This window comes from Aspergillus versicolor (genome assembly GCF_001890125.1).
Source record: "Aspergillus versicolor CBS 583.65 unplaced genomic scaffold ASPVEscaffold_1, whole genome shotgun sequence".
NCBI lineage: Eukaryota > Fungi > Ascomycota > Eurotiomycetes > Eurotiales > Aspergillaceae > Aspergillus > Aspergillus versicolor.
In genome coordinates this window covers 1,679,232-1,700,894 of record NW_024467524.1, presented here as the reverse complement: position 1 = coordinate 1,700,894, position 21,663 = coordinate 1,679,232, and the positions used below count along the sequence as shown (strand labels likewise).

At 50.3% G+C, this 21,663-nt stretch overlaps 8 protein-coding genes across 8 annotated transcripts; 5 read left to right on the top strand and 3 right to left on the bottom strand.

Moving 5' to 3' along the window:
- Nucleotides 1-13: 13 nt before the first annotated feature.
- On the top strand, nucleotides 14-1,177 carry ASPVEDRAFT_35815 (uncharacterized protein). The gene has a single exon (XM_040811080.1). It carries the CDS (start codon nucleotides 92-94, stop codon nucleotides 821-823), a length of 732 nt encoding a protein of 243 aa, XP_040662177.1. The 5' UTR covers nucleotides 14-91; the 3' UTR covers nucleotides 824-1,177.
- On the bottom strand, nucleotides 991-5,293 carry ASPVEDRAFT_48624 (uncharacterized protein; the record flags this gene model as incomplete). Its single annotated transcript, XM_040814045.1, has 12 exons — nucleotides 991-1,289; nucleotides 1,384-1,650; nucleotide 1,700; nucleotides 1,756-2,304; nucleotides 2,365-2,545; nucleotides 2,598-2,677; nucleotides 2,727-2,834; nucleotides 3,535-4,399; nucleotides 4,464-4,793; nucleotides 4,856-4,929; nucleotides 5,012-5,033; nucleotides 5,103-5,293. The coding sequence occupies 12 exons, from the start codon at nucleotides 5,291-5,293 to the stop codon at nucleotides 991-993; spliced, it is 2,967 nt and encodes a 988-aa protein (XP_040662176.1).
- A 1,516-nt stretch (nucleotides 5,294-6,809) lies between these two features.
- Nucleotides 6,810-9,110, top strand: ASPVEDRAFT_237306 (uncharacterized protein). Its single transcript, XM_040809581.1, has 2 exons — nucleotides 6,810-7,424; nucleotides 7,490-9,110. The coding sequence occupies exons 1-2, from the start codon at nucleotides 7,189-7,191 to the stop codon at nucleotides 9,036-9,038; spliced, it is 1,785 nt and encodes a 594-aa protein (XP_040662175.1). The 5' UTR covers nucleotides 6,810-7,188; the 3' UTR covers nucleotides 9,039-9,110.
- A 739-nt stretch (nucleotides 9,111-9,849) lies between these two features.
- On the bottom strand, nucleotides 9,850-14,066 carry ASPVEDRAFT_48622 (fungal specific transcription factor domain-containing protein; the record flags this gene model as incomplete). Its single annotated transcript, XM_040814044.1, has 6 exons — nucleotides 9,850-10,605; nucleotides 10,773-11,199; nucleotides 11,667-11,749; nucleotides 11,800-12,758; nucleotides 12,810-13,932; nucleotides 14,058-14,066. 6 exons carry the CDS (start codon nucleotides 14,064-14,066, stop codon nucleotides 9,850-9,852), a joined length of 3,357 nt encoding a protein of 1,118 aa, XP_040662174.1.
- A 1,057-nt stretch (nucleotides 14,067-15,123) lies between these two features.
- ASPVEDRAFT_35806 (putative integral membrane protein) lies at nucleotides 15,124-16,733 on the top strand. The gene is made up of 7 exons (XM_040811079.1): nucleotides 15,124-15,399; nucleotides 15,455-15,492; nucleotides 15,578-15,601; nucleotides 15,671-15,863; nucleotides 15,924-15,975; nucleotides 16,042-16,201; nucleotides 16,268-16,733. The coding sequence occupies exons 1-7, from the start codon at nucleotides 15,322-15,324 to the stop codon at nucleotides 16,452-16,454; spliced, it is 732 nt and encodes a 243-aa protein (XP_040662173.1). The 5' UTR covers nucleotides 15,124-15,321; the 3' UTR covers nucleotides 16,455-16,733.
- Nucleotides 16,734-17,022: 289 nt separating this feature from the next.
- ASPVEDRAFT_35805 (acyl--CoA ligase) lies at nucleotides 17,023-18,974 on the top strand. The gene is made up of 3 exons (XM_040811078.1): nucleotides 17,023-17,205; nucleotides 17,265-18,529; nucleotides 18,579-18,974. The coding sequence occupies exons 1-3, from the start codon at nucleotides 17,142-17,144 to the stop codon at nucleotides 18,915-18,917; spliced, it is 1,668 nt and encodes a 555-aa protein (XP_040662172.1). The 5' UTR covers nucleotides 17,023-17,141; the 3' UTR covers nucleotides 18,918-18,974.
- A 187-nt stretch (nucleotides 18,975-19,161) lies between these two features.
- Nucleotides 19,162-20,303, top strand: ASPVEDRAFT_35802 (presequence translocated-associated motor subunit PAM17). Its single transcript, XM_040811077.1, has 2 exons — nucleotides 19,162-19,785; nucleotides 19,871-20,303. Exons 1-2 carry the CDS (start codon nucleotides 19,216-19,218, stop codon nucleotides 20,045-20,047), a joined length of 747 nt encoding a protein of 248 aa, XP_040662171.1. The 5' UTR covers nucleotides 19,162-19,215; the 3' UTR covers nucleotides 20,048-20,303.
- Nucleotides 20,304-20,443: 140 nt separating this feature from the next.
- On the bottom strand, nucleotides 20,444-21,597 carry ASPVEDRAFT_78181 (enoyl-CoA hydratase/isomerase family protein; the record flags this gene model as incomplete). The annotated part of the gene is made up of 4 exons (XM_040816499.1): nucleotides 20,444-20,591; nucleotides 20,667-21,023; nucleotides 21,081-21,191; nucleotides 21,278-21,597. 4 exons carry the CDS (start codon nucleotides 21,595-21,597, stop codon nucleotides 20,444-20,446), a joined length of 936 nt encoding a protein of 311 aa, XP_040662170.1.
- Between the last annotated feature and the right edge of the window lie 66 nt (nucleotides 21,598-21,663).

Sequence of the window (21,663 nt, the reverse complement as noted above, 5' to 3'; positions counted from 1 at the left end):
TCAACTTCAACCCAGCCTTCACTTCAATGCACCGAACACCACCACCATCCTCACAATGACAACTCCAACACCGCCATCAGAAGAACCAACAATGCCGCCGCGAAACCTCCTCCCGACAATCTTCTCCTCCCTCTCCCGCTCATCCTCCTCCGCCTCCCCCACGCGCTGGACGCTCCTCCGCACCCTCAAAAGCGAAAACTCAAACGACATGCAGGGCGATCTCCACGGCACTGCAACATTCACTCCTCTACGCTCTCATAGACTCGACCCAGCCGCTCGAAAAAACATACCCGAGTCCGAAACATTGGGCGATGGCAATGGATACACAGACCTCCTCTATAGCGAAGAAGGCTCCCTCCCACAATCCTTCGGGCCCGGACTCCGCTGGACAAAGAAATACATATGGAGACTCAGCGCAAACGGTCGGATAAGCGTCTGGTTCGTGAAGATAGACAAAAAGCAGAAACCGTCGGCAGATGGAGATGGAGATGGAGATGGACAGGCGCCGGAGGAGGAAGCGGATTATCTCTTCCACGAATTCGACTTGGTGTCTTCTACTGATGAGTCGGCTGCTAAATCTGAATCTGGAGAGGAATTTGTTACCCCACCTGTGCCGCCGGAGGTTGGATCGCTCTCGGGACTGCAGACGAAGATTGTTGCGGCGCGCGGGAATCATCTCTGTATCAAGGATATGTATCGCACGGCGTATGCGTTTCGGGTTGCGGAGGGTAGTGGCGAGGTGCTTAGTTGGGCGAGTCGGCATGTGGTAAAAGGGCCGAAGAAGGGGCAGGATATAGTTAATCTGTATTCGAGGGCTATGTAGAATCGGGGGCTGGTATAGTATAGACAAAATATTGTAGTAGTACGATTTTACGCGTGCATGGTCTTGGTTTCACTTCGGAGTTTCTGACATGATCAAGGGCCGCAAGACTAACTAACTAGCGACGACTAAAACACACAGGACCGGCAAAGTCTGTATATATCTCTCCCTCAGAGTGTATATATAAAGTCCGGCTTCTTATCACCCAAAAGCTGAACATCGCTCTCGTCTAGTCCCTCCGTCCAGCTATCTCGGTCTCCACGACGGCGCTTCGTATTCTCCCTTCGCAGGAGAATATACTGTAGCAGCGACCCTCCAAACTGGAAGAGCACGAGGTACGCAAGGACCGTCCCATGACCTGGGTAGAAATCCGGCTTGTCTTCACCGCGGTAGATGTTTGAAGAGACAATGCCGTTTAGGTTACCCCAGCCGATGACGAAGCCAAGGGTCACGCCTCGTTTGTAGACTCCTATATTGTGTTTGTAAGCATGAGCAAATCTGTTGGAATTACGCGCCATAGATTGCCGAGGAGGGAGGAGGCAGATCGATACGTCATTACGTACCTTCGACATTGTTACTAGTCCACGAGATTGTGTTCGCAATGGCTGGGTAAATCCCCATTGCTCCGAGGAATGTCCCCGCATACCGCGCCCCAGCGGACTTTGCGCCCAGGAGCATCGCGAAGCCCGTGATTCCAAGGAGGGAAACGAGCATGTTGCAGATTCCGCGCTGGCGGGTTCGGTCGGCGATGAAGCCAATTGCTACTGTTATGATTGCTGCGGCAGCGTACGGTGGTACGCTGAGGAGCTGCGCGTGGATGTCCGCATACCCTAGAATTCGTTAGTCTGACCTAAAGAGTTAAGCGTTCGGTAGACATACCCTAAGTCAACCAGTTAGTATAATCAAGACTCCAATTGAGGGGGGAGAGGTTTTACCAATTCGTTGATAATAGTGGGCACGAACAGCGAGAATGCATAGAGACACCCATCTGCACCCATATAAATAATCATCCCCGTATAGGTCTTCCAATCCTTGAGACTATTCCAGAAATACGCCATCTTAAAGTTCTCGTGCTCCGCACTTGCCTGTTGATCAGACGCCAGCCTGCGCAGGACACGCTTCCGGTCATCGTCCGACAAAAATGTCGCCTCGTCCGGAAAATCGTAAACCATCCAGAAGGACAAGACACCGATAACGATCGTCACAAGACCTTCCAGGATGAAAATCCATGCCCAGCCCTGTTTCCCACCTTTTCCATCCATCAGGGCAATGGCGGCGGCGAGGAGACCACCGAAGGAACCCGCCAGAGCGGCAGCGGAGAAGAATATGGCCATGCGCACACCGAATTCGGAACGTTTATACCAGCAGGAGAGAAAATACCCGACTCCTGGGAAGAGACCGGCCTCTGTTAGTCCAAGAAACCAGCGAACAGCCATGAGACCGGACCAGTTGTGGACAAAGCCCATACACATCATGCATACGCCCTATACGTCCGAGACTGTCAGTATTTGGACACGACGGAAATTTGAAGGGACGAAGCGTACCCATAGGACCATGATGATTGGTATGAAGATGCTGGGTCGCAAACGCTTGAGAAGAACGTTGGTCAGAGGCTCAAAAACCGAGTATGAAACGAAGAAAATGGTGAGTGCCGCATTGTATTGGCTATCGCTCATATTCAGATCCCTTTCTAGATGCACGAGCTTCGCATTGCCGATATTGGTCCTATCCATACCAGATTAGACACCCGCAGCTAAGAGACTCAAGGGGCACTTACCGATCCAAGAAGGAAATAAGATAGAGTAGACTCAACCAGGGAACCAATCTCAAGTCGAGTTTCCAGAGAAGGGCGCGATCCTATGCGCGTCAGCGATTAAACACTGCTGGGAAGCCATCACAGTCTCACAATCTTCGCCCTCTCCTCGTCGCTCAATCCCTCATCTGGATCCTCGAACTGCGCTAGCCGGTCTTTGTGATGACCGCCTGACAAGTCGACCTTCTCGACATCGGAGGTCTCGGGCGAGTTTTCCTGTACCGGTTGTGCCATAACAAACGATCCGACAAAGACTCACGGTCATACAGGGACTTGGATATAGCTTGCGATCGAACGGAACAAGGGGCATCGAGAAACCGCAGGGGATGACCAGGACTTAAAGAGGGGGTTGGCTGCTTATGCACGGGTTTTCCGGGATTGTCCAAATAATTGATGGTCACGGACTTACGGGGATTTTCGAGCCAGTGAGTGTCGGGCTTCGAACACCCTTCGGCATTAGTGTCCACGGTATTCGCTTTGAAGTGATGTAACTCTGGCATGGCCACTGTCTTGGACGCCGCGGTGTTAAGCACCGCAGTCGAATCACGGCTCGCTCTAAAGCTTCAGCGACAGAAGCTAAGAAGAACCAGGGATGGCAGGATTCTGGGCCGTGTCGATCGGACCATACCCCTCTCTCGTTGCAGCGGCGACTGATAAGACCCTGGTAATAAGATTGTTAATCCGGGGGATTTAACTACCTATAGCTCATGGCTGACCTACGGAGGAACGCCGAGATATGACAGCTGAACAATATCAAATGGCCTGCACCTAAATCTAAGTAAAATGCCGCCGTAAAAATACAACGCATCTCCTATAAACATATAGACAGAAGCATAATTATCACGTACAAAGGCCTCTGAGTGCCCTAGTATTCCCTCTCAACGGTGGTCTCCTCATACACCTGCAGACTGTACTGCGCAAACTTGCTCCGTTCGCGCAGTCTCTGCCCATAGTACCGGAAGACGAACGGCACCGGGCAGAAGGCAAGTGCCCCTGAAGCCAAAATCGACAAAGCTACATTTGACCCCAAGGCACTGAACATCTTCGGCGCAATCAGTGGGAATAGTGCCGATAAGAACGAGCGTGCCAGTGACATCGCAGCGAACGCACTGGCCGCATAGCTGTGGTAGCTGTCCGCAAGATACCCCGAGAGCACCGTCCCGAACTCGTAGATTGCGAAGCCAATGAAGAAAAGCGGGATAAGCGTCGTAAACCAGTGAATTTCCTGTACGGCGGGAGGGACCATCCAAGCAAACCACCAGAGACCAATGGCGAGGAACGGCGCCCCGAGGGTGATTCCAACCAGCTTGTTCTCGGGAAGCAAGGGAAGCCCGTCGCGGTGCCGCTGCGCTGCGACACGTTGATCCATCAACCGAACCACGATACTGGGTATGAAACCCAGCCCCATAGCGATAAATGGCAAGTTGGATTCTTGCTGTCCAAAGCCCATGGATTCGTAGATGGTAGGCAGAGATTCAGTGAAGAGGTACAGGAGAGCAACGCTCCACCCGCTCATTAGCGAGCAGGCACATACAATCGGTTCAGTGAAGAAGAGCCGGACTGGCCGCAGGAGCCCCTCGCGCACGAAATCACGAATCTTGGGCGTGGTGTCGGGGTTCAGCTCCTGAAGACTCATGTCGCCCGTCACCTGACGCAGCTTGTCGACTTCCCACGTGAGAAGAAGCGACGGCCGCGACTCTCGAATGCCCAGCAGCAACACCGCCGCAAAACCCGTAACAATACCCGAGATGTAAAACACCCATCTCCTGCACCGAGGTCAGTATCACTTCGATCCAGCACATGATTATGCAATAGCTGCCGCAAACTGACCATCCTAGCTGAGCGGTGATATACCCACTCATCACAGGGCCCAAGGCTACCGCGCAGTTGGCGACCACCATATACGCAAAGACGAGCCAGATCCGGTCCCGTGCGTTGAACATGTCCTCAATACTGCCTGTGACTATAACGGTTGGTACGGCCGAAGCCAAACCGGTCAAGACTCGCCCGGCAGCCATTGCTCCCATCGAAGGTACGGCCGCAATCATTATGCTAAAGCCACTAAACAATGCAGCGCTGATGACATATAGTCTTTTCCGTCCGAAAGCCTCGGAATATGGGGGAAAGACGACGTTTCCGATAGCTTGCGCCAGGCAGTACCTAAACACCGTAAGTCTCTAATGCTCCAAACGACATGGTTGAGCATGGCTGGAGATACGCACGTCGAGACAAAGAGAAATACGGCAAAAGTCAAGTCGATATCAAATTCGTGCAGCGCATCTTTTGCTGCCGTCGCCTGCAAAATATGAGACTCCGTTTTTGCAACGTATTACCCGGCAGGCGTTCAAATACGGGAAACTCCAGGGATTCCAACTTACTCCAGACGCATTTATGGCCGTTCTAGTGATGGTAGAAAACGCAAATCAGTAACGTTCCTCTCGAGCTATGAACGCATAGTACGCCACTCACGTATAGAATTCAAGAAAAATGATGAGGCCGATGTCGTATGCCTTTCGGAGTTTGTTCCAGTTCCTTGGATGGTTCAAATTATTGCTGGCCCAGCGTACGTACCGCCCATCGGGGGTAAGCTCCAGTCCCTGCTCCTCTAGAGCGATCTGGAGCACCTGAAACTTTTCTATTCTCTGGTAGCAGTCGGCCATTTTGGAAGCAACTGATATAAAAGAAGAAGAACAGACAGATGTCTGAGTACAAATATACGTCCGCACCACTGTCAAGGGGCCTGGTCAAAAACCATCCTCACGTATCGAGTTAGCGGGATCAACATGCTTGGCCGTTCATTCCATTTAGTATTAGGGTTTGACCAGCGTGAATATCCGGCTGCCGTTGCTTGTTGATTGCGACATAGGACGCCCCTTTCACAGCGCATTAACTGACAACATCATAGGCTCCAGTACAGATAGCGGCAGACCTGTTCCGATGGGGAAAGAGCTTGTCCAAAGCTCCGATCATGGAATGCTCAAAGGCTTGGATGGGGAATCTCTGAAACCTGATTCGCCCAAGATTGGAAGACTGGGCCAGAATGACGCTTGATCCTCTTCTGCGAGCTTCTGAGTTCTGACCAACCTGCTTCCTACATTCCAACCTCGGAGCTCAGGAAGTGACTGCCTGCCCCATGAGGGCAGTGTCGCGTCCCTCATGAGGTGCTGACCTTGGAATGTAGAAATGACGATAACATGACTAGAGGCTGGCTTGGGCCGGGTCGAATCGGCCAGCGGCGGTCACAGAGTCGGGGCATGACACAGATCCCGGCCATCTAACGCCTGGACTTGAGTCGGGCGTTGGGCCTTTGCCAGTTGAAAACGACGAAAAGTGGCTTACACGAGAGGGAGACAAAACGAGAGGAAGTCACCCAGATACTCGAGATGATCGATATTTTTATACCTCAGCCTGATGGTCCAACTCGCCGTGACTCGTTGAGTTATTGTTAAGAGGCCCTGTTGGAATCCGAGTCGGCTAGTGTGATCCTGGAATGCAATGATACCCAAACGCATTCCAAAGGGTGGCCACTGGCCAACGACAGAATCGATTTGTGTCCTGTGCTCTCGGCTTTCCTTCTGCTAGCTCCAATGTTGGAGCAACGGCTCGTGACGTTCGAGGATGTGCACTCTGTCGCTATTCTGAAACCTGACGTATTCTCTCTCGACTTCTCGCTCACCAGCACGCGCGCCGATCGTCGGCAAGGCCAGTTAAGGCTGAAAAGCCAAGCTCTGCTGCGCAAATTTTGCAAGAAACGTCGAGGAAGCTTAGCTAGTGGACGGCTAGCTGCTCTGGCCATTCCTTTTCACGACGCCAAGGAAAGCCATGGGTTTTCCGATTTTGCTGCGGATCCGTTAAATTAGCACCAACCCACTGGCGAGTCAAGAGTATTTCTCCGAACGCTGTTCTCTATGAAAGGATGATGCGGTAATACGTATACGGGCACTGAATTTGCTCAGTGCAGGACGTTTATGGGCATGCAACAGGGCCGCACCAGGGACAAAAAAGATAAGATCTCGCTCGCGGCTCAGACTGGTCGGAGGCCCAACATCGTGACCTGATTTGATTATCAGATAATCGATCAGATAACACGGACCCACCAACAACCCGGCCATTGATTCAGGTCATCCCACACCCACGGGCCACACTCCTGCTTGGGCGAGCCGGAGCGAAAGTGCTATAAAATCCCTAGGGTTCATTGGTTCTCGATCGGAAATCCAAGCGGTCTTCTCGTTTCCAGAAGACAAAACTCGCTATCTCCACGAGGCCGTGCAACCGAGACACCACGCAGGTTACGGTCTAGAAACCGAACTAAAGCTACAACTGGCTCTAGTCGTGTGGTGGCTGATAATTCTGTTGGTCAAGTTTTCTTTTTCTTTTCAAGTGACACCAGCAGAAGTACGCCGCTTTTCGGCCTTCGAATTTTGCTGTTGCGCCATGTCCGCCAGTATATAGTCTACTCCTTTCCCGAACTTCTCTCACATTCAATTCTTGCCTCCAAAACAGCGCGCCTAGCAATTTCCAGCCATTACTTTCCTTTTTGCAGCTCCTTGTCGCCATGAGGTTCAGACTTCCATACAAGCACGACGAGCTGCCGGTCGATGAAAACAGCCAGCGACCGACAGACAATGAAGTTTCCACAGAGAAAGGACCGGAGCCTCGTCCTGAAGAGCTCGGCACCACGGACGACAGCGAAAGCGACATTGTTAATAAGGATTTCCAGCGCGGTGTACAGGCCGCTCAGGCCATGACGCAAGTGTGGCCGTTTAGCCATATCGCCACGGCATACGTCTTGTAAGTCTCCCAACGGCCAGGTTACGGGCACAACAAGGAAAGAAGCTAAATGCCAACGGCCTTAGGATTTGGGTAATCCACTTTATTATGGCTTTTTCGTCAGGCATGATCTCGAACCTGACCCCGTTTGTCACCAGCTCTTTCCAAGAGCATTCCTTGACTGCTACAACGGGAATTATTTCAAGTTTGGCGCCTGGTCTGGTCAAGCTCCCATATGCCAAGTTGATGGATATTTGGGGACGTCCTCAGGGCTTTGCGATTATGGTCGGTAGCATTACCATAGGCTTGATCATGATGGCTGGTTGTAACAACGTGGAGACCTACTGCGCCGCTCAGGTCTTCTATTGGGTTGGCTACAACTGCCTGGACTTCACGATGACTATCTTCATTGCAGATACATCAAAACTGAAGAACCGAGCGTTTTGGATTGCATTCGTTGCCTCTCCTTATATTGTTACCGTCTGGGCCTACGGCCCCGCGACACAGAGCGCCCTCAAAACCATTGGTTTCAGATGGGGATTTGGTATTTGGGCAATCGTGTTGCCGGTTGTCTGCTCACCTTTGTTCTTCTTATTCTATTTTAACCAGCGCAAGGCCGAGAAGATGGGCCTGGTCTCGAAGCATGAATCGAACCGCACTCCCATCCAGTCCGTCGTCCATTATGCCAAGGAGTTCGACCTCATCGGTATTTTTGTCTTCGCACTCGGTCTGGCACTATTCCTTCTAGCCTTCAATCTGTATACCAGGCAGCCCGACCAATGGCGCTCGCCGCTGATTATTTGCTTCCTGGTTATTGGTGGACTTCTGATCATTGGATTCATATTCTACGAGAAATATCTTGCTCCTGTCACTTTCATTCCCTGGGATTTGCTAAAGAACCGTACCGTCATCTTTACCTACACCATGGCGGCAAGTATCTACATTGCTTGGTACGTATGGGACAACTATTTCTATTCCATGCTGCTTGTTGTCTACAACCAGGACGTCACTCGAGCCTCCTACATCAGCAACATTTACACAGTAGGATCATCCTTTTGGGCTCTCGTCATGGGTGTCGTCGTGCGTTATAATGGACGCCTCAAATGGCAAGCCCTCTACTTCGGCGTTCCCATGAGCATTCTCGGCGTTGCCTTGATGATCCACTTCCGCCACCCAGGCGTCGACATCGGCTACATCGTCATGTGCCAGATCTTCATCGCGTTCGGTGGCGGCACCCTCGTCATCTGCGAGCAAATGACCGTTATGGCCGTCTCGCGCCAGCAGGATATCCCCGCCGTCATCGCGGCCGAAGGAATGTTTATCAGCGTCGGCTCTGCCATTGGAAACTCTATCGCCGGCGCGATGTGGACCGGTATCTTCCCCAAGAAGTTGCAGCAGAATCTTCCGGCCGAGGCCATGTCCAACTTTGCAGCGATCTACGGAGACGTCGAGACGCAGTACGGGTATCCCGTTGGAAGCCCTGAGCGTGATGCCATCAACTTGTCATACAGCCAGACGCAACGGTTGATGCTGATCACGGCCACGTGCCTCTACGCCATCACCATAGTGTCTGTGATGATGTGGAAGAATGTGAACGTTAAGAAGATTGATCAGGTTAAGGGCCGTGTTTTTTAAGCATGGGCCTCTTGCCAAAGTACAGTGGTGTGGTTCTGCTCTTATTATAGGTCAACCCCGCTATCTCTTCTCAAAGCTGTTGTCTTGATATCGCCCTGTATAACGAGATACATCTACAATATCTAATAAAATAATATACCATGCTCATTTCCAGTATCTACTATTCATAGGAAACCTACAAACTTTGCTTATAAACAAGGTGAGGTCGGATGTTGGTAATACAGTCCCATTCTGGGGTTCAAGTGCCCCCCGACCTATGCAACTGCAGTATTCCCGTTTCAAGAATTTCAGCCCGACATTTCAGCTTAGGGTTCCCGGGTCTATATATGAATATGTGGAGACTCGGATATAAGGCGCTGATAGTTTTTGTCTCACTTAGCCTTCCACTCCAAAGTCCGGTGTGTCTTGATGGGCTGGGGCAAAATTCTGGGTAGGCACACTAAGGTATTTCGACTGTAACGACACTCTGGGCTTTATCTTTCTATATATGGTTATTACTTTTTGATGGGACGACAATTGGATTTTGTTTGATATGCTACCTGGTTTGCGGAGTATTCACTTTTTTGGAATATCATGGCAAGCTAGCTAAGGGTGTTGTCAGAGTCATTGGTAACAGGAGTTTTCAGCTGATAACATCAAGCTTGCTGGATGTTTACCAACGTCATAATCAAGTACAAACATAGAATCTGTGATTTTGTGACATAACGTGTCAATTTTTGAAGAGTAGAATGGCAAGATATTTTTGGGGGTCCTCCGCCACAAAGACACAAGGAAACGGAGATAAAGTAAAAGTCCCCAGATACATAGGAGGCTACCAGCTGGCAGTTTGTGAATCAGCGTTCAACACCACAGGTCTTGCCTCAGAGGGCGCGCCATTTTGTTGCAAGAATCGAAATTGACATTTGCCTAGGGCTGGGTGCTTCCGAAGCCATTCAAACAACATTGCCGCTGCCTTGACTGACAGCATCTTCACGGAAACTTCGCCAACAGCGGGGCCATCATCAACAGCTTCCACCTCTAAGGAGTATTTGAAGTTTGTGTTATTTAGGACGCGCATGATCTCTGCTTTGAGCGATGGTCTGATGTGGAATACGCCTAGTGTGCGGGTGTAGCCTTCTTCGGCGATCAAGCGGTCTGTTTCAGCAGGCATGGGGTAGGTCGGTGTATGGACAGGGACAAGTTTCCCGAATGGTAGGACAATTGTCTTGTTTGCGATCAAAGTCACAAACTTGACAGCATCTTTCTGCGTAACGAAAGTGATCATGGCTGTGTTATAGCCGCTGATGTTTCTTGTATCCGCCAGTCTAGCGCAGTAGACCTCACCAACGATAAGCGGAAGGACCTGGCTCATCACAACATCACGAGGGAGCTCTTCGATGCGGATGGTGCGGTAGACATCACGATCAGAGAGGGCGGGGATGTAGCGAAGACCATACTGGAAGACCCACAGCTCAGAGTAGGGCTGACGTTCAATCATATTTGAGCGAGCGTTGAAGGCGTCGATCTCTTCATCGGCGTCATTAAAGATGCTGGAACCTTTCAATGCCCAACAGATATTTCCATCCCACTTGATAACAGTTGAAACGGTCTCGTTTTCGCACGGAGGGTGCGTGTTTGGCTGCGTCGCGTCGCGACGGTGGCGTTGGAAGAAGGGAATACGTGGAGCGCGCTGGAGAGAGGCAATTAAATCATCAACATGTGCTTTGTTTTGCTCTCAGTACACTAATTGTTTACCTTGGGGTCCAGTGCAGATATCTTGAGATTATCCACAATACTACCTAACAAATCGCCCGGGTCACCAATAAGTGGATGACTGTTTTCATCGGGCAACGGCGTCATCAGCAACGGACAAAGCGGTTGAATCTGGATATCTTCTATTCCACCATCGAGAAGGTCCGTGGAGTAAGCCATATGGTTTGGTACTGTTTCGCCCTGCTGCTGTGCTTCTTGCCCTGCGCAGCGACGAGAATTGCTGTTGGTATGTCCCGCAACTGAGATGCGAGTGAGGTTCAAGATGCGAGACTCAAGAAAGGACAAAACAACGCAAAAAATCAAAGAAATGGAGGTCAGGGTGGAGAAGAGGAGCAGGGCGTAGGTGGTGAAGACTCCTGCTCCTCGGGGATCTGAGACATTGCAGCCTTCCATTTTTGGAAAGGGGCAGCTCATGTAAAATCGTTTCTGGCGGTAAACAGGCGAATCAAGAGAGCATGAAACAACCTGGAGGCTAAAAGGTGCTCAATAAAGAGAATAAGTGCTGAGAGGTCTGATTTAGTGAATGAGTGGGTTCTTATTGCCGCAATGGAAATGCTTTGTTGTTGGATACCAAACTATACACACTCAGAAGGATGATGAAGCTAGGATCAATTTAACTAGGAGAAATTGCTGCGTATTACAGAAGATACTGTAAGTTACAAGGAGATAAGGCAGAGGAGAGGTGAATCTGAGGGGAGATTGCTCTCACAAGGCTCGCTTTCAGGAAAAGTGTCTTTCATTGCAAACAGAGGTTGCTTGTATATGGAGTCCTGCGCATAAAAATGGCACTAAACAGTCTCCCATTCCAATCAAACACATAAGTCTCACGCGGTGTTGAACTGCTACCAGTAACATTAGAATTTTTTAGCAATTTACCCAATAAACTCTCCCTGCGCGAAGGCGATCCAGGGCAAATTGGTGTCCCAGCTCCTCTGCATTAGCGTGCGAGCATTCTGGATCTAAAACCATGTCAGTCTGGATTAATATAGTCTCGAGACATGAAATGTACCTGCTTCATCCCAATTCCCTCCAAGGTCTCTAATCGCTCCTTTATCTCGGCTCTTTGTTCGAGGTTCTGCGTTTCGCACCCCGCTGTGAAAATCGGAAACAATACTCCAGCTTCGATCGCAGAGCCCGACTGAATTGCTGTTACCGACTCCATCAGACCATTCAAGGCTTTCGACACCGCATCCGAGTTGGGGGGATCACCAAGAACTCGGCGATGGAGGTGGACTAAGCCGGCATATCGAAACGCACGGTCGATAGATATAATATCTGAGGACTCGCAGTCTTGGTAGTGTTTTTCGTACGCATGCGCATGCGCATCCAGTGTTTCCCAGTCAGATATCAATGCTTCAGCTCTGCGAACTATATCCGGAGAGGGTTGCCAGTCGGGCAGGAACTCTCCGGTGGCGTCAAACCTTTCATTGTCACATTGGTGCACTAGTCCCCCAAGCTGCATCAAGAAAAGACCAGTTCGGGGAGTAAATCCGGTCATACAATCAATCGCAAATTCATCCCAATCCTCAACAATAGTGCACGTATTCAAAACGGAATAATACTCCAATAGAGGCGGCAAGTGATGTCGACACGACAGCGAGCCTAATATATCGAGGTAACCAAGCCAGCGGGTAAGGAATGCCCCGACCCGGTTTCCAGGATAAGCCATCTGGCTTTTGCGCGCTAGAAACAGGTCACGAGCCAGTTTGAGATGGCATTGCCAAGGTATCGGGACCTCAAATGTACTTGGAGAGACTATCTCCAATGAAAGCAGCATAATGGCAGTCGCGAGATGACTGTCGGTAATCTTCTCTTGCGTATTCTCCAGAGCCAAGCGCAAAGAGGGGAAGACATTTCTCACCCAGTGGGCAATCCTATTAGCAGGCTCAGGGTGGCCCAGGAACCTTGCCCGGTGGCTTGCCGAGTACGCGAGCATTAAGTTGAGGAGATTTGAATCACCGATGGCCACTATTCAGTCAGTATACGGTTATGCGCAGGATATAGGGGCAAGAGGCTCACTGGAGGGTAGAACAGAACTGAAAGGGTTGTCTCCACAGTCATGCGTAACCAGCACTCTTGCAGTGTGGTTGAGAAAATGATGGAAATACATCAGGTTGATGGGCACATTTACTAGAGATGGCGGAAGTGGTGACAAATATCTTGGGATATTAATGGCCACAGATGACGCATAATAGTCGTACTTGCAGCCCCTCGCCCTGTCTTGCGCGTTTTCCATTTGGGTAGTCTCCGGGCTGGAAACTTTGCTCGTTGTCTGCGATTGAACAGTGCCGAGCGCATCATCGATATCAATCGCCGAGTGATCATCGTTATTCCCCAAGTCCATATCTGGACGGCCACAGTCCATACCGTAGTGATCAGTTACACTAGTGAGATAGGCGCGCCATTTCTCAGAGTTCGTAGGGCCACGGTACTCATCAAATGTAACTCGACTATTACCCAGCCGTGCACAGAAAGAATTCGACCTGGCATGTTTTGCCCTATCTGGTGCTGCGCCGGGATGTCCGTCAATAGGGCCAGGTAGAAACATATCTGGAGACTCTTTCTGGTCCCCAGATGTACTAGATGTGAACAGACTTGTGTCAAGTGAACGAGGCGAGAGAGTTCCATGGGAATCCGAAGGGCTACCGGAGGAAGTCCCTACAGGGCCCATATTAGCCGGAGGAGAACCAGAGAGGTTCTGGTAGTCAGGCAGGCCCGACGACTGGTTAACAGTGTATCCGGTCACGTCTATTGATGGTCGAATGAAGGATATAGGTTGGGAAACGGGGCCGGTGGGCAAATTGAAGTTGAGCAACGCGGAAATGCTAGAGTCGGTATTGAGGGACGAGTGGTAATGAGGACCGCCAAATGAATTCGGAACCGGGTTGTCAGGCACGTCCTCTCGCGACAGGTCCATATCTACTGGAGCTCTATCGGTTGTACAAGTGGGTGGATTAAGAGACTGGTCAGGGACAGTCGCAGAATCTTGGATATCATGTAACCTGCTAGGGTACGTTCTTCCTATACTTATCTCCCCTGCGTGTCCAGCCTCCCAGAGCAACATCTTCGCAGGTGCATCCTGTTCAGTGTTCTCCTCCGAACCACTAGGCTTGAACCGGGGGACCGGGTCGGTCGAATATTCCTGTGAGAGGGCGAGAGGTGATAAAGGAAATAAGAACGAAAGGCCACTGGACTGGGAGCCTGGGGAGTCGACTGAGGACCTTCTTCTGGTCCTTCCGCCCCAATTCAAGCGGAGGCTGTAGTCGCATGGTTCATTTTGGCCTTGACAATTCAGGCAAGATGGTTTTTCCTCCCCACTGTATGTATAAATAAATGTTTAGCTGGGTGACGAGAAAGGCGAATGGGATACAAACCATTTGATCTTCCGAGCCTTACACGGCCTATTTGCTGTTGATCAATATTTATGCGCTCAAAATTTCTCAAGAGGCCCACTTACCAGCATCCTTTGCGTGATCTCCGCTTGGGCTCGGGAGCTCCGGGCCTTCGAGCGCGAGGCATTTGATGCTCAAATCAAAGGCGCCGGATAAAAGCGATGATTATTTGAAGAACTAATTGTTCGGGGAGAGAGATAGTGCCAACTTAATCTGCGGAGTAAGATCGCCATGCAGGCCGACTGTATAGAGTCGATCTTCACAGGGCTGAATGAAGGGGTTCTTTTCCGTCTGCGAGTTGGGCGTTTGACCCAGGAAGAAAGGAAACGATAGTCGATAACGATATAATCGCGTCTGTTATTCGTGCTCATCGAGGTATGGGATATGGCGGAGCCAGCCAAGTAGTTTTTATGGATTATTATGATGATTGATAGGGTGGGTGGTAAATGAAGGACAGCTGGTTTACCTCTCCTTGAGGGGGGAGCGGAGAGCGAGTCACGAGAAATACGTAGTATTCGCTATAGTAATATCTGGCACAAGGCCCAGCTACTACCGACCTAGCACGGCAAAGGTGCCCCTATCCGTAAACTTTCCGAGGGTGGAGGTGGGAGAAATTAGAGCGCAACGAAGCAGCAAAAGACAGTGCAGAGGAGAAGAAATACGGCGGGAAGGGAGAGAAAGAAGCAAGGTTGCAGGAGGAGAGTCGCACTTTGGATCGTGGATGCATCCGCATTGTTCTTATCTGCCTGTCGGAGATCTCGAGCAATCACAATGCACCCCCAGCGTGGGGACGCCCCGAGTTGCTCCTTTGGGATTGTTGACACCTCAGGCTGCCAGCGATAAGCGTGGAACCGAACTCAGCGGGGCGGGATTACTCATTCTCCGGGGCAGCTGACATCAGACACGTTCCTTGCTTTTTCGCGTATTCTGTGGGATTCTGCGGTGGACGACGATGTCTAGATATTAATGTTATCTTTTCATTTTGATTTTTTTTGATTTTTTTTTCGCTCTCTGCATTTTGTTCCATTGTTATCTCTCTCTGCTTGCTTGACAGTATTTAAGCCTGTAGACCTGTGTTATTTTTATACTGTTATCGCCTATCTACCTTATCCTCAGACCTCCAGATAACAACTGCTATCATGTCTCCCTCGATTACCAAAATGCACCCATTGCAGCGGCTACCCAGCCCTTCAAGAGGGGTTTCGGCATTAGTTCATGTACGTTGTCTCTAAGACTTCGTGTTCAATCTCGCAAAAACTAACCCTTCCGCAGGCATCCGGACTAGCCAGTTTTATTTGGTCTTTCAAATAGTAAGTCTATACGAGAATCACTACGGTCTTCAGCGTCTATGATAGTGCAGTGCCGGAACCCTCCTGCTAACTCTTTCTCCTATAGTATGCACGATAATCCTAACTTTGCGTAAGCTCCAATCTACCCCGGAGAAGGCCCAAGGTTCGGCCAGAAATTGACTCTCGGTCCCTCCCGTAGCAACGAAGCATACGGATGGCACTTCCAGTACCTGACCGTCATTGGGCTATCGCTCGCGACAATCACCTTTACCTTTGGCCTTCTGGCTGATATTACCCTCTCGCCGCGGTTATTCTTACTCAAGAATATATTGTCTATCTGTAGCGCTCCTATGGAAATCCTCATTAGCATTCTTTACTGGAGCCTTCGCCTTGTTAGTTCGCCCCGAAGGACGTCCCAATTGCGTTCTCTATACTGATCAGCTCGTATATAGATCGATGAACGCCTCGTCATTCCTGAGTGGGCAGTTATACCCATGAGTGCTGGTAAGCTCCCAGTTGAGACTATATTCCCACCGTCTATCCCCCACTAACCTGGCTTATGCCTTGAAGACATCAGCTTCCACGCAATCCCATCAATCGTCTTCCTGATAGACCTTCTCTTCCTCTCTCCACCCTGGACAATCACTATCGGCCCCGCCCTCGCCCTCTCCAGCACCATCGCAGTCAGCTACTGGTTCTGGGTAGAACGCTGTTTCCAGCTCAACGGATGGTAAGCAATGCACCTAATCTCCCTATTTCCCCCCTCTTGGAATCGCAACCTAACTGCTATGAACAGGTACCCTTATCCAATCTTCGAGCAAGTCCCCTTCGAAGGCCGCGTCGGGCTCTTTGTCCTCAGTGCCGTCGTAATGGCTCTCAGCACCGCAACCCTGAAATGGCTCCACGGCCGTGTTAATGGGTTTGGCACGTCGGTGAAGCCTCAGGCTCGACCGGGTGCTGTTAAGGCGAATGGGAATTTGTAAGGGTTATGTTTTCTAACTGGGTTGAACCGAGTATACGGCACCACCTAGGTAGCGAACTACCGCCGTCTAGATAACCTTGTTTTTGACCTCGCTACCACTGCAGGAAATCGTAATCGATATGGCCTGGTGAGACTTCGGGGCGTTGTCATTGCATATATATACGATAGGGAAGCGAAGAACAAGCGCATACATAGTATAGAATCAACATAAATAAATAAATATATATATATATATATATATATATATATTAACTCCAAAAGTTCAAAGAAATAACTTTCCTCCCATAAATGATCACGATGGCAAACTACGGAGTTCCACTGTATAAAACCTAAAGCAAAGCAGCCAACAACCGAAGGATTAGGACCGTATTCTGAAAGCCGGACCATGCAGCCTATATAGTCGGCAAAGCGAATCCGCCCTCTAGATTAATGTTTATGGGATTTGGAGTACCTGGAGTGGAGCGGTACTCGCCGTAAAAGGCAAGAACCTCGGGATCCCCGCAATTCGCGTAGCCGAGATCTGGGATTTAAAAGCATGTCTCTTAAGAAACATAAGGATCTTGTTAAACGGTGAATTGATTGGGCTCTGGACTTTGATCGTCGATATTTTGTTTTACCAGTTCTCGCGAGTCATTGGCGCTTGGCTTAACGAATTAAACTCCAGCTACGTAGTGTGCAGTATTCAACCATGCAGTACCTACCCGACAAGGACTATGACCTTCCCAGGCTCGATTTACTCACCCTCTTATTCGGTACGTGAACTGCAATCAGGCTTATCCCAACGGGATAGTTACATTCTAACATGCCTCAGAGTCTCCCCAATCCTTAACAACAGAGTCGACCATCCTCCACGCAGAGGCTGCGGACCCAACAAACAATATCACCAAGGCTCAGACGCGAACGATCATCAAGCGTCTCGCCCATGTTTTACGCTCTGAGTTCGGGGTCGGTTCAAATGGGCCAGGTAAAGATGCTGTTCTTTGTATCTCATCGAATCAGATTCTCCTCCCAGCTGTTTTCTACGCAATAATTGGCGCCGGGGGTGTATATGCTGCAGCATCAACGGCGTTGACTACGCCAGAGGTATCAAAACAACTCCGACAATCCAAAAGCCAGGTTGTTGTTACGTGTCAGGAAAATAAGACAAAGGCGCTGGAAGCTGCAAGGGAATGCGGCATCCCCCTAAACAGGGTGTTGGTGCTCGAGAGCATGGGTCACCGGCGGACACTTTGTGACACAGCTCATCCCGAAAGGAATTACCTACACAGCAGCGTTGAGCTAGAATGGGATCGAATCACAGATATTCAGGCACTGGAAAATACCACCATTTGCCTGCTGTATTCCAGCGGCACGACGGGACCAGCCAAAGGAGTAATGTTGTCTCATATGAATCTTGTTTCCGAGGCTCTGTTCACTCAGTTGGTCCTGCGGGACTCTAGGCGAGGAAAGCCACATTTGAATGTCCCCTATCGGACTGTCGGTCATCTTCCAACGGCTCATATTGCGGGATGTTTGGGATATTTCGTCACACCGGCGATTGCTGGAGGGACGGTGTATTGGATGCCCAAATTCAACATCGATGAATTCATCGACTACTGCAAGAAGTACCAAGTAACTTTCTTGGCAACTGCACCTCCAGTATACCATGCAGTTGTACGAAGTAACCGCGTGACTGATCAATTCAAAACACTTATCCGGGCGGAATCGGGTGCAGCCCCTCTAAGCCTTGAGCTCCAGGACCAAGCAGAAAAGAAGCTGGAATGCAGTATCAGTCAGCGTTGGGGGATGACGGAATCAACTGGCAGTGTGACAACGATGCCTTGGGGTCAGTCCGATAATACTGGGAGTATTGGCCCATTGCTACCCAACACAAGATTACGACTTGTGGACGAACAAATGAGAGACGTTGGACGTGAAGAGGAGGGTGAAATTCTGCTGAAGGGGCCGATGATCACGAAAGGATATTTCGAAAATCCGGAGGCAACAGCAGATTCCTTCACGCCGGATGGCTGGTATAAAACCGGAGATATTGGCGTCTATAAAGACCGGAAGGTCATCATGGTTGATCGGAAGAAGGTAAAGGTCTCCAGTCAAACAACTGGTTACCGTGCTAACACTCGCCTAGGAACTCATCAAGTACAAAGGACTGCAGGTTTCTCCTGTCGAAGTAGAGGGGCTTCTGCTCACGCATGACAGCGTTGGAGATGTCGCTGTTATCGGTGCACCTGACCCAGAAGCGCCAGGTAATGAGCTTCCTCGAGCATATGTTGTGCTCAAGGCTGGCAAGCGGGTGTCCGAGGCCGAGCTGAAGGAGTACGTCAAGTCCAACATCGCACGCCATAAGCAACTCCGAGGCGGAGTTGTATTTATCGACGAGATACCCAAGAGCGCATCAGGCAAAATTCTTCGGAGAATCTTGAGGGACCAGGCACGAAGCTCAACAGCACGACAAGCCAAGCTATAGATGCGCTGTGGGTCTAGGCTGAGAAATAGAAACCGTATAGAATAATGACGCATTGACCCAATGCTGGAATTTTTGGCGCAATTTCCAAGTTAGATATTTTAGAAAACTTGATCCTAGCTTTGAAGAAAGCTGTAACAATCATAATTGTTGGTGGCCGGCGAGAGAGCATACATCTGATTACATAATCCTGCCAAGCTCGCCTCCGGAGAACTGACGAAGGCCTCAAAGTCCAAGGTCGATCTGCAACCCGCTCGACGCTCAGCGCTGTGTTCAATTTATTTCGTCCACGATACTCAAAATGCACACAGCTCTCATCAGCAACCCGGTTCGTAGCGCTGTGCTTTGCACTCGCTTGCCTTCTGCGACTCTAAACCCAATCGCCTTCCAATCCCCTTCCTCCCTCTATCAAACCGTCTCGCTCAAGTCCCAAGCACGCCCATCAAGCACCTCCACAGTACGATTCCCCAAAGCTGCTCCTTCGCTTCAGATTGTGTCCTCTCGACCCCAAGCGCCAATTGCAACATGCATAAACCAAACGCCATCGATCCACTCCAACTTCTCCACGGCCGCCCGTGAAGAAGCCGCCAAGCTCGACTGGAACTCGTTCTTCAAGCTCCGTGCCTCTCGTCGGCGATATACCCTAGGGTCCTCGATTGCGAGCTCAGCAGTTACCACCGTGACCGGCCTGCAGATCCTTTCGAGCCAGAACCTGGAGAACCTAGGTGCGCAGGTTATGGGCTTGGATCCGTTTGTTGTTTTGGGTATGGCGACCGCAGCCTGCGGTGCTGCCGGATGGCTTGTCGGACCATTCTTGGGAAATGCCATCTGGGGGCTTGTTAACCGGAAGTACAAGACAGCAGTCAATGTGGTATGTTTCTTCTTTCCCTTTCATCTTTCCTCCCTTCGTCCCTGTTAGCTTAAACCCAGAATATCTGGACTGACCTTCTGCGCAGAAAGAAAAGGAGTTCTTCGATAGGATCCGGAGATACCGAGTCGACCCCTCCTCTAACTCGATTGCGAACCCTGTGCCCGATTACTACGGCGAGAAGATTGGCAGTGTCCAGGGATACCGACAATGGCTCAAGGACCAGCGCGCGTATAACCGCAAGAGACGCAACTTCATTGCCTAGATGATTTTTTTTCTACTTTAAAACATAGTGTCGGCTTGTCTGCTACTTCTTCGGCATCGCACTGTCAGCTATCGCTTGGATTTCCTGTCTTCAGGTTCTATTCCTTTTGTACTATTATCTCTACCAACATGCCTACAGGTTTTTGAGCGAATATACTGGATTTTTTCAAACCGCGTTTCCTGTATTGCATTCATTTCCTTCTTCGTAGGGCCTTCATAGCAGTTGGTTAATTTAGAGAATCCATAATACCATCGACGATAGTCGTACTTTTGCACTAGGGCTACGCTAAAAGCGACTGTGAGGAATTACTGTCTCATGAGATCCCAATATATACATACTCAAATTGTGCCGTAAGCACTTATAAATCTTCAACGACATTCCTCCGGGAGAATGAATTTATAGCTTTGAACCCTTAACCGCACTTGGAGGGTCAATATTCACATCAGCCCACCAAGGGTAACCCCCCGGCTGACTCTTCGTCACGTCCCCAGTGAAATTCGGCTTCCTCTTCTCAAAGAAGGCCGTAACACCTTCCTTCTGGTCCCTATACAGAGAAAGAAAGACAGTCAGCACTATACCCCTTAAAGCATTCAAATTCAATGAAAACAAACAAACGTACGGAGAAATAAACCGATGATAGATAACTTCAGACTCAAGAATATGCGCCTCCTCCGCAGATTCAGGGCCGCGCCACATCAGCTCCCGGTTAAGCGCTGCGGCCTGCGGGCTGACGTTTTCCGCAATCTCGGTTGCCAGAGCTAAAGCACGGGGGAGGACCTGTGTCTGTTCGGGCATCGTCTCGGCGAAGAGGCCTCCGAAATGAGGGGATGTAGATGGGAACACAGCACCCGTTGAGACGAGGTAGTTTGCGCGCGAATGCCCGATTAGCCGCGGAAGGAAGTAGGAGGAGCACGACTCCATTGTTATACCGCGGCGGGCGAAGACGAAGCCGTATTTGCTTGTTTCGTGTGCGATCCTGGTAGCACCCTGTTAGGGCTTGCTTTATTGCTCGGACTGAAGGGAACAACTGTACCTAACGGCAGCAGGTAGAACCATGGTCATTCCGACTCCAACGGCTGAGCCCTGCATGGCAGCGATGGTGGGCTTGCGGCACTTGTGCACTGCGAGGGCAACGCGACCGCCGCTGATATCGAACGAATCAGAACCAGTCAGCTAACCAAGCTCTTTTATATGACCATTTCATGGAATCAGGCAGAAGCGGGGACTAACCTATCCCTGTGGTCCTTTGCTCTCGGCTCCAAGGCCCGGAATCCGATATCCAAATCTGCGCCGGCGCAAAAAGTGTTCCCGGCGCCAGTTAAAACAATAGCCCGAACGCGCTCATCGAGGTCGAACAGATTGAAGACCTTCTCCAGGTCCTCGGCCATGTCCTGTGTGAAAGCATTGCGCTTTTCGGGCCTGTTCAGCGTAACGATCACGACGGGGGTTGCGGCCGAAGATCCCACTGGGTAATGCGAGACCTTGATATGTCTTGTTGGGAGAGACTCATAGGACGAGGGGATCTCGACGGGCGGTGGGCTGAAATACATCGTTGCTGTTAGTTTTGTTGATTACGGGGCTTGATGTGACAAGGGAGATCTTGGATTGTAGTCGAA